This window comes from Ruditapes philippinarum, unplaced genomic scaffold (assembly GCF_026571515.1).
Source record: "Ruditapes philippinarum isolate M1 unplaced genomic scaffold, ASM2657151v2 ctg228_1_1_1_1, whole genome shotgun sequence".
NCBI lineage: Eukaryota > Metazoa > Mollusca > Bivalvia > Venerida > Veneridae > Ruditapes > Ruditapes philippinarum.
The window spans coordinates 423087-433238 of NW_026856125.1; the positions used below are offsets into that span (position 1 = coordinate 423087).

The window sequence follows — 10152 nt, forward strand, 5'->3', positions numbered from 1 at the left end:
GGATCCATGCTGGTCGCAAATCCATTGTTTGTTTTGTAGTGACGCAGCTCAAATATTCTTTCCAGTTCTATCCAATTAATGTTAAGTCTTTGAAATTTAAACTGTCAGTCATGGCACAATGTGTCTTTAAACAAATAACAAAATAAAGATTGACAAAACACCTTTATTTCATAAAGATTCAAAAAACTTTCCAAATAAAAAAAACAAAAGGCATGACTGAAACCTTTTATAATACATAAAATAATACTGTGTCAGTTGGACAAAGAATAAAAAACATGGGAGTTTAATTCTTCCACAAAATACTTGAAATTTAATAAACTTAACAAGATTATTGTCCAAGCAGGGCAATATACACCTAAATCAAATTTGGTTAGATAAATCAACTGCATTTTATTCAATTATCCTTATAAAACTAAATGGTAAACAGACGTTCGCCCCCTAGACAGTTGCCCGGCAGACATTTTCCCCCTCATATCTTTGGAAATGGCCAACATTTGCCTCCCCTAAATTTTTTGAAGGGCAGACATTTGCCACAGGGTGGTAGCATTTCTGACTCTAGGTGCATGATTCATATAATATCTCTATTAGTAGTATCTCTTCTACGCAATGTTGCTTCCCAAATACATAAGAGCCGGCTGTGCAGTTTTCCACAAAAAGATTACTGTTAGGTGTGTTTTCCTATACATTTGTCTGCATAAAGCAAGTGACACCCTGGGCAAGGCCAATTTTTTCATTATAAAAGTACAATGTAGTTTTAATTTCATTCTATTGGTTCTAAGATACAGAAATGACACAAAATTTTAGAATCATAAATAGTGACTAACTTTGACCCGAGAAAAGTCAAACCAGCGCTATCATACATGTGAACTTTTTTTTGATGATCAAGTGGGAGATTCTTCTTCAAAAAGAGGGAGATTTTAGAATTTGCAATAAACAAAGAAGGAAATTCTGACATCAAAAATAGGGAGATTTCTTTAATTTGTGAAAATACCCCTTATTTTAAGAAAAATCTTTGAAAATACGGCTGGAGAAAGTGGGAGTCTCCCGCTAAAAGTGGGAGAGTTCACATGTATGCACTATGCACATCATCTCATAATTGTTTAACGTTAGCATTTCAGTTGCAATATTCTTCATCTGTTGAAAAGATACAGAACAAACAAGAAAATGCAGACGGACAAATGGACAACCAGGTGCATAACAACATACACCAAAATTTTTTCTGGTATATAAAAATCAAACGGTATATACAAGGCTAAAAAATTTCATCTAGAAATATAATTATCAAACTTCGATTAAAATTAAATCCCTGAACACACGGATATAAAAAATCAATTTTAATTAAAAATATATAACTGAATTTAAAACACAAGCTGCCTGTTTAAATATATACACAAAGTATTTGAACTAAGATTTTTACAAATACAGTCTCTATAAACTTCATAAAATTATAAACAGCACCAAATATAAAGCAATAATGTGAATCTGTAGTAGCCCCATTAAAACAGAAAAAATAAAATCTTAAGCACATAAATCTTGAAAGAAAGCAAAAGTTAGTTGTTTATTGCATGTACAAAATAATGAAAATCTGTAGTAGCCCCATTAAAACAGAAAATAAAAAAAAATCGAAGTAAATGTACATAAATCTTGAAAGAAAGCAAAAGTTAGTTGTTTATTGCATGTACAAAGCATAACACATTTTATTCTTATTTGATAATACAACAAAAATAATGGACTTTCTCTGCAAGAAAATCGAATCTAGCACTATAATTGTCATCATGCAGTTACAAAAAAGGACGGCATGAAGAAAAAAAAATTGTAAAATTTGTTTTGTAAAAACACAACAAAGTTACTTCAGCTATGATCCCTACACGCAAAGTTCTGGTTTGTATATATAACTCAATGTTGTATTTAGCCTCTATTTGAATAAAATCCCTGGAATAAGCTTTTAACTTCAATAGGTTCACTCAACTGTATTTGGAACATATCATTTCCATAGGCAGATACTAATCCGACCTTTGACCTTTTCTGCTTCACTTTTCCGTAGAATTCCAACTCTAGGATGTTCAGTAAGTTTTCACCGCTTAATTTTGATTGGCCGTCATTTGCATAGGATATAGTTATATGAGCGCTGCACCCATGGTTGAACAGGGAATGTTTTTTCTCGCTGTCTTGGGAATGTAAATGGACATCACTGTATTTGTCACGCAACTTTTCTTCTTCTGTCTTCATGTAAAGTTTAGCGACAATATTTGTGTCATTTATTCCATTACCTTCAGCACCAAGAGTTCGGGATTTAGCCGCCAAATAACCAGCTTTTAAAGTATTGCAAGTGCTTTCTACAATGTCCACCCTGGCGCTGATTGCTTGCTTGCTGTAAACGAACCCCGAGATACGCAGACTAAATGCTTTACCCAGAGATTCGAGCACATATTCTTCAGTGTGGTAGGCATCCTTCGACCTCCTGGCTAGGTAGGCAGCTGTACAGTGAAGCATTGGGACTGGATCCGTGTAACAAATAACCACATTGTTCAAAATTTCTGAAATAATATTTAAACCATCAGAATGATATTAACGAGCTATCCAAATTTAAAAGACAGTGCACTTGAATATTTTCAGTGCTTGACAGTAGGAAAAGGTGCATAACTTTGTTTAAAATGTTAACTCAGAGTTATGGGACCTGTGTCCATCATGCTAGATAATCACACAGAACAAATGTGCGACATTTCAACCGGGACTTCAACCCATTTCCTTCTGTAGTTTTGGAGATACCTTTTTGCATGCAAAAACTTAACCAAAGTGTGACAGCAACATCAATGTTGGGTTAATACAATAATTCTCCCTATTCTTGAAATAGCCAAGCTAAAAATACACTTGTGCCGATCATCAGCCAATCATGGATAAGTAAATCAATTAAAACATTAAACAGACTCTTTAATCAATCTTACTTTTTTTTTACCTTTTATTAGGATAATACACAAATTGGTTTACTGTATGTTTATATGAGTATTATTTCAGATTGGGTCAGAATCAAACCTCTCTTAATTCTCGTAGCTCATAATTAATGTATTTTCCTCAAGCAAAAAAAATTTAAGACAAATCTAAAACCTTTGTCAAGACTACATCATAAAATATAACTGTGACTGTTACCCTAGAATTGCTCAATGATGAAGGTTAAATGAACCAGCACACACACACATAATTATGCACATGGCATGTGTAAATATCAAAAACTCACATAAAATCATGAATCAGTAGCAATGGTAAATAAACAAAACTACACGGGTACAATACCTTCTAAAGCTCTAAAACTGTCGGAAACATCCTCCGCACCGAGATCGGGCCATAATATTTCATCAAGGCACTGCTTTAACACTTCTCTAGATTTCTTCACCAGCAAACTGGAGTCTGTCTTGCAAACAAACCATCTGTAAAATATAAAAAAATAATTTGTTTTTCGGTTGTAGATTTTTTTTTAAACAACTTTTTTAGTTATATATCCTAGTGGTTGATAAACCTAACTGGCTTTCCTTTATAACTTATCAGTAATTACTTATTTCTCTACAATGACCAAATATTTAAAAGGGGCTTTGGCCCCATGTTAACATATTTAAAATATTATCAAGATTGCCAGACAGGGTTTTAACCCCCTTACCATAAACTATGCCATTTAATAGAAGTAGGGGGCCATTTAACTGTAAACAGAACAATAGAGTTCATTGTTACGGAAATTATTTCCGTAACAATAGAATAAGGGGCCATGGCCCTCTATTAAACAAAAGAAAATAACAAAAGAAATGGCCCCTTAGTCCATTTAATTGGTATGTCTGTGCAGGCCAAGATCAGCCGGCATATCTATCCCATCTGATCATGGTCTGCACTATTGGCTATTCAGTCAGTACTAACCTTGAAATTTTCCTCAAAACTGATCAATGGTTTTATTCAGACTGAAAAATGGCAAGTCCATTTAAGATATACTAATTCTATGGATGACAGCAAGCTACCTAGTTTGGAATGGGCTAAAAATCCTGATATCCAGTATAAAGCAATTTTGTTAATTCTTTTATACATAAATATATATTTTTTGGCTTATTTTATAGCAGATATTCGGTCATATTCCAAATTGAAAATAGTATATTATTTTCCCAATCCAAAAGAAAAAATTCCCAATTGAAAGTTATAAAATAAAAATATTGATTAATTAAAATTCTAAAATCTTTGAAAATAAAGGCTTCTTCACTGTTATGGTGCTTAAATGCCTGAAGATACCATCCTAGACAGTGATTCTTTGCATTCATTTAATCACTGCAAAATTTAAGTCATGCAATTTTTACCCAATTTTTAACAAAACATCACTGAAATTCCCAATGCCATGGGTATGTGTTATGTTCCCAAAATCCCGGGGAAAAAACCCTGATTTTACAGTCAAAACTACATGAAATTACAAATAATCCTAAAAGCTTTAATTCATTAAGAAAAAATTAAATAAGCTATAATGAATACCTACCCATAGTACAGTGGCCTGTACACATTATCTGTTAAACTCTTCAATTTCTTTGATATCAAATCTCTGTCTACATTGTGTATATTTCTCGCAGCAAGCTCGTCGGGGTCGTATCGCCATGGCGTCCTGGGTTCTACGATGACAACATGATAGTGACAACTGTTCTGTGCAAGTTTCACGTAGAAAGACATTGACCAGCGTTGTATATTTGTGTTATCAATTATCACTACAGGTTTGCCTTTATCACAGTGATAACTCGCTTTATCTTGACAAAACTTGTGCGCCTCAGACAGCCTGCCAGCGTCAAAACTGAAAATATACAACAATAGGTTTAGGGTAGGACTGTGGATGCTTTAAATTTTACACTGTGAAACACACTGTGGCGGTGACACAATATGACAGTGAAGCACATGCTGTTGCATTAATAAGCTTAGATCAACATGCAGGTAAAATTCAAGTGCCCTGTCAAATTGTTAATCTGATTGCAGAAAATCAAGCACCCCGGCACTGGAGCACTAAATCAGACTGGGGAAGGCCCTGCACACACATATTTCAAATAATACCCTTACACCCATTAATTAAAATCTCACTCAAATCTTTGGTGATTTTTTCTGAATTATCATATATTCCCCAAAGTCCTTATTATTTGTCACAAAGGGAAAATGCTGTTGAACTTTTAATTTCTATATTCAACTATACATTGTATATCATTTCTTAGTCGACTTCAAACCACTTGCCCCTCACAGCTTCATATCCCGTCTGGGTCTTTTGATTCCTTCATGTGAGGAAGCTATCCAGTTAGCTTACGGAAAGTTGGTGTTTCTACACAGGATACATGACTACTTCAATTCATTACTTATTCAGTGAGGCTGAGACTCTCAGGTTCTGGCGCAAGGCAGGCCCACCTATTTGTGCCTAAAATAATGCACAGCGGGGCAACTGAGATCTTCCTCCACCAGTAAAGCTGGAAGTTTGCCATATTGTCTTCTTTTGTATTGTTGCCCAAAATACAATTTTCAACTTACTTGTATGTGCCATCATTGTCATAAAAGAAGTCATCAGCCGAGCAGACTATGCCTTTATAAACTTCCTGTAGGCACTTTACTAATGTTGATTTACCACTACCAGGAAGGCCTCGCATAATAAACATCGTATGTGAGTGTTTTATAAAGTCGACAGTAGCTGCATCACTAAGATACGGCATCTGATGGTAGCCATACACTTTTGTTACCTAAAATAAAAGTATGTACATATTAAACGGCCAGGGATTTTTTTTTGGCTTATTTTATAGCCGATTTTCCCAGTCATATTCCCAAATGAAAATTGTAAATTATTTTTCCAGTCCACAGGAAAAAAATCCAAAATTAAAATCATAAAAAAACTCTGATCTCAGAGTGAATTATTGTTGTCTCTGTTACATGGCTACATGAGTGAATAAAAATATACAGTGGTTTTTCTCACATAATTGTGAAGAGACCTTAGCCTATTGAATTTGGGGAAAAAACATCAATTAAAATTGCTAATTTGAAAAGTAAAATGGCGTGTAAGTTCAGATATTTTAGGAAAACTGCATGATTTTAAAGAAAATTTCCATTGGGAAGAGGCCTTTTTATAGGAATCTGTTATAATAGGGTGAAAAAAATCTCTGATAAAGATTAACTTACATCAAACGATTTCTGTACAATCTGTTCTGCAATAGCAGATGACAACTTCATGCCTTTCATTGGAACAATCACTTCCTTAACTTCAGTATCCTCTCTTTCAGGCTTTGTCGGTTTCCTATATCTGAGATCTTCATCAGGTCGTTTTTTAATTGCTCGTTTCGCTGGAGTTACTCCCCCGGATAATCGGGCCGCTTTTACTCGGACAACTTTATCAGCATTACTACAATCTGCCATCCCTCCGTTTTTTGTTTGAGCAACTTCAGCTTTTTGACTAGAAAATATCTCCTCAACAACTGGGACAACTTTCCCTCCTTTACTTGAATTATTTTTGTCAAATTTTGATTCTACATCTATATGACACGCATCTTTTAGGTTTTCATTTTTTGCTATGAATAGATGCTTTTCAACTTCTGCATTTCTATCAACAAAGATATGTGTCTCTTGTTTACCTTCCGTACCCTTTACATCCCTGAGAAAATGTTTCTCATTTTGAAGGTCAGCATATTCCTTGTCAAGGTCATTTTGAAGGTCAGCATATTCCTTGTCAAGGTCATTTTGTATCTCGTCATCAGGATTGTCATCACGTAAGACCCAATCTATCAATGTTCTTATAGCCTGCAAATGTATCATACAGAATATGAGAGAACATCTAATTGACTTAAATCATGACAGAAAATTTTTAATATAGCAATAAATCTAGGCCACACGACACAATACAAATATAGGACCAGACAAAAAAAGGAACTTTTATTTTTCATTGTTAGAAAACAATCATTCAGCAAGCAAAAATGCGTTGTTATTAAGTTGCATTTAAGCTCTAAAATATTTCAGTAATACCAAAACCTCTTGTCAATATGTTAAGCACAATGGTTGCTTTTGGTTTGAAATACAAAACTAAAATAATATCTTATTCTTATATATTAAAGGCACTTAAAAACATTTAGAGCAAAACTTTTTCAACATGTATATTCACTGACTTTTTCGTTCTTTGATCAGAATTGGTCAACACATAGATTCCAATTAGTAAATTTCTTTTTTACTTAATGGTGGGAAAAGTTCCTTATGACTGACAGTTTCTCCCTGTTGTCATGAAATTTTGCTAATTTCACAACTCACAGGGTTGTCATTAACATTTTTTGCAGAAGGTTTGTTTTGAACTTGGAGGCGGTCATTTCTGTCTTTATCATGCATAACAAAGAGTGTTTTCTTAATTTAAAAGAATTAATGACAACCCTGAACTCAATAATTCTCATTTGGACAATACCTAAACAATCTTTCAAAAATAATAAGTAAAGCAGGTAAGGAAACTTTCAAAAAGTTGGGAGCCTGTGGCTGAGTGGTAAAGGTTGTTGATTTCAAAACCACTTGTCCCTCGACACTGTGGGTTTGAAAACCTGCCAGGGACTTAAGATTTTTTTGCATGTGAGGAAGCAATCCAGCTACATTTGCAGCTTATGGAACATCAGTGATCCTACTGAGATCTTCCTCCACCAGTAAAGCTAAACATTGCCATATGATCTGGTGGGGTAGTAAACCCTGAGTGAAGCCCCCAAAAATAAAATAAATTAAAATAAAAGATACAAAAAAGAAACACATTGACTTCACTACCTGATTACTGTCAACAATCAACATATATAAGGGAAATAATAATAGAGGAGTGTACATGTAGGTTCCATACTGAATATGAGTTAAATATATTGAGCAAGCCCTAAGCGAGCATATTCTTTTGTTCAATGAATTCTATAAATCTAGAAATGACAATGCACTGATGACAGGGATTTTTTTTTTTGGATTATTTTATAGCCGATATTCGGTTAAATTCCCAATTGAAAATAGTATATTATTTTCCCAATCCACAGGAAAAAATTCCCCATTGTAAAATACAAAATAAAAATATTGAATAACAACTTCTAAAATCTTAAAAAAATAAGGGCTTCTTCACTGTTTCGATGCTTAAATGTTTGAAGATGCCATGCTAGACAGTGATTCTTTGCATTCATTTAATCACTGCAAAATTTAAGTCATGGATGATGCATTTTTCCCCAGATTTTAACAAAACATCGCTGAAATTCCCAATGCCGTGGGTATGGGTCATGTTCCCAAAATCATGGGGAAAAAAAACCGTGGATGAATCTGAAGATAATTGTATTAATTACACATGTCAAATATAATGAATATTAATAGGATGTGTTAATTGTGAACCTGGTCCCTAAAGCATTGGGGATACTGTAGAAAAGAACAAGGTTTTTTTTTATACTTTCTAACATTGCTGATTTGATGCACTTTGTGGGTTGCATTGTCCATAGCGACAACATATATCATTATTGCCTTTCGTATTGTTGCTAGCGAAGCACGCCATACACGTTGTCACACTGTCGTTTTGTTGATCTGTCACTAGCAAAGCACAGTGAACGGTGCGTTGTCGCGATATCGCTTATATATGCTAGAATACAAATAGCCAATCCTTAGATTTGAGCCAAGCGACATGTGACATTGTGACAACAACAGCTCCGTTTAGTGTTCTTCGTTAGCAACAGAACGACAACAGTGCGACAACATGCTTTTTGGCGTTTGTCATGCTGGTGTTACAAATAAGCCACCATAACTTTCAGTTTGTCCCTGTATTGTTTTCTAGTCAACCTGGGACATAAGATTTTATCTTATGTCCCAGAGTCAACAGGTAAATAATCAATAGGTTGTCAGGATTACAGAACAAAAACAATAGGACAGGGTTATTTAGCTTAACAGTAAGTTACTAACAGTACTCTGATGGACAGACAGTTTTGTTTTCACTTACAAAATGTATTCCAAAAAATAAAGTGAACATCATGGACCATCGAGTGTGAGGTTTCCCTATAGATTACAAAAATTTAGTAAACTGACAGGTTGTTGTGAAATGTGAAACTGAAAGTAGAACTGACGAATACTAAAGATATCGTTGTGGGCCATCGATCATATTAACGTATTTTATTAAGCAATGTTCAGTTAAATCATACGTGTATGTTAAAATTTTGAAATCAATATAAATTTTACAATAAGTACAAATATTTCATTCTCAAAACTGATTTATCATGGTCCATGATATGGAAAAAAATTGTTTTTAATAATTATACGACAACGATATTAAGCAAATTCATTCGTCTGATTCACATGGTAAGACTAATATGCGCAACGGGAATATAAGGCTAAAGTGCGCAACGATGTGCCAAATTGGAATATGCAAAAAATTATGTTTGTCAAAATCAGTACTGTAACCTTTCTTTAAAATCTACATGCATAATACTAACGAACTGTGCATAATTTTTATAGGGGTCTTATTTTTTTTATTAAAGTCAACATTTGGACAATAATAGCTCTACTGTATTGCATTAAAAAAATGTAACGTGACAAAATTGAAACTAAGTTTTACCACAAACACATGTTTTTGAAAAGGTTCGTGTCTTTGACTGTTATATTTTTCGACAAGTTTTGATATTCTGAGTGAAACATGCAGACATCTATGCAGAGTGTTTTTGTTGTTTTATTTTGTTTTAAACAATCCGCGCATACATTACCATGACACCATGTGCATGACGTAATTTCCTGCAATCACGTGCTCTATCAATCGCATCTTCTTGGCCATTTCCGTCGATCACAGTACAACCATAGGTGATCGGCGCGTTAATTGGTCACTACCGCCCCCTCACCCATACCTCTCAAAACACCATGTAAACTGAAGTATTTTTTCATTTGAAACATATTTTAATATTTAGTATATGCTTTATAAATATTCCTTTCATTTTCCACAAAAAAATTATAAAAAAAACATACAGATCTATACTGTATATTTAGTAAAAGCATGCAACTCGCCGCTCATTTTTCAAAATGTTCGGCCTTTTTACAGAGCCACGGAGTGACGTCCCTGGCGTACACAATGTACAAAAAAAATATGATATAAATAATTTCTTTGGAAATTTCTCTTTTTGCAGATTGAGTTATCAAAATAAT

The 10152-nt window shown here is 34.0% G+C and overlaps 1 protein-coding gene across 2 annotated transcripts; it reads right to left on the reverse strand.

The window, feature by feature from the left end:
* Positions 1–1579: 1579 nt before the first annotated feature.
* LOC132745465 (2',3'-cyclic-nucleotide 3'-phosphodiesterase-like) lies at positions 1580–9855 on the reverse strand. Of its 2 annotated transcripts, none has more exons than XM_060734408.1 (6): positions 9720–9855; positions 6166–6780; positions 5527–5732; positions 4505–4810; positions 3292–3425; positions 1580–2537 (listed from the first exon to the last, which is right to left on the reverse strand). In XM_060734408.1, the coding sequence occupies exons 1-6, from the start codon at positions 9720–9722 to the stop codon at positions 1909–1911; spliced, it is 1893 nt and encodes a 630-aa protein (XP_060590391.1). In that variant the 5' UTR covers positions 9723–9855; the 3' UTR covers positions 1580–1908. The 2 variants fall into 2 exon arrangements, with proteins under 2 accessions (XP_060590391.1, XP_060590390.1); XM_060734407.1 differs by lacking the exon at positions 9720–9855 and adding an exon at positions 8963–9118.
* Positions 9856–10152: the final 297 nt, after the last annotated feature.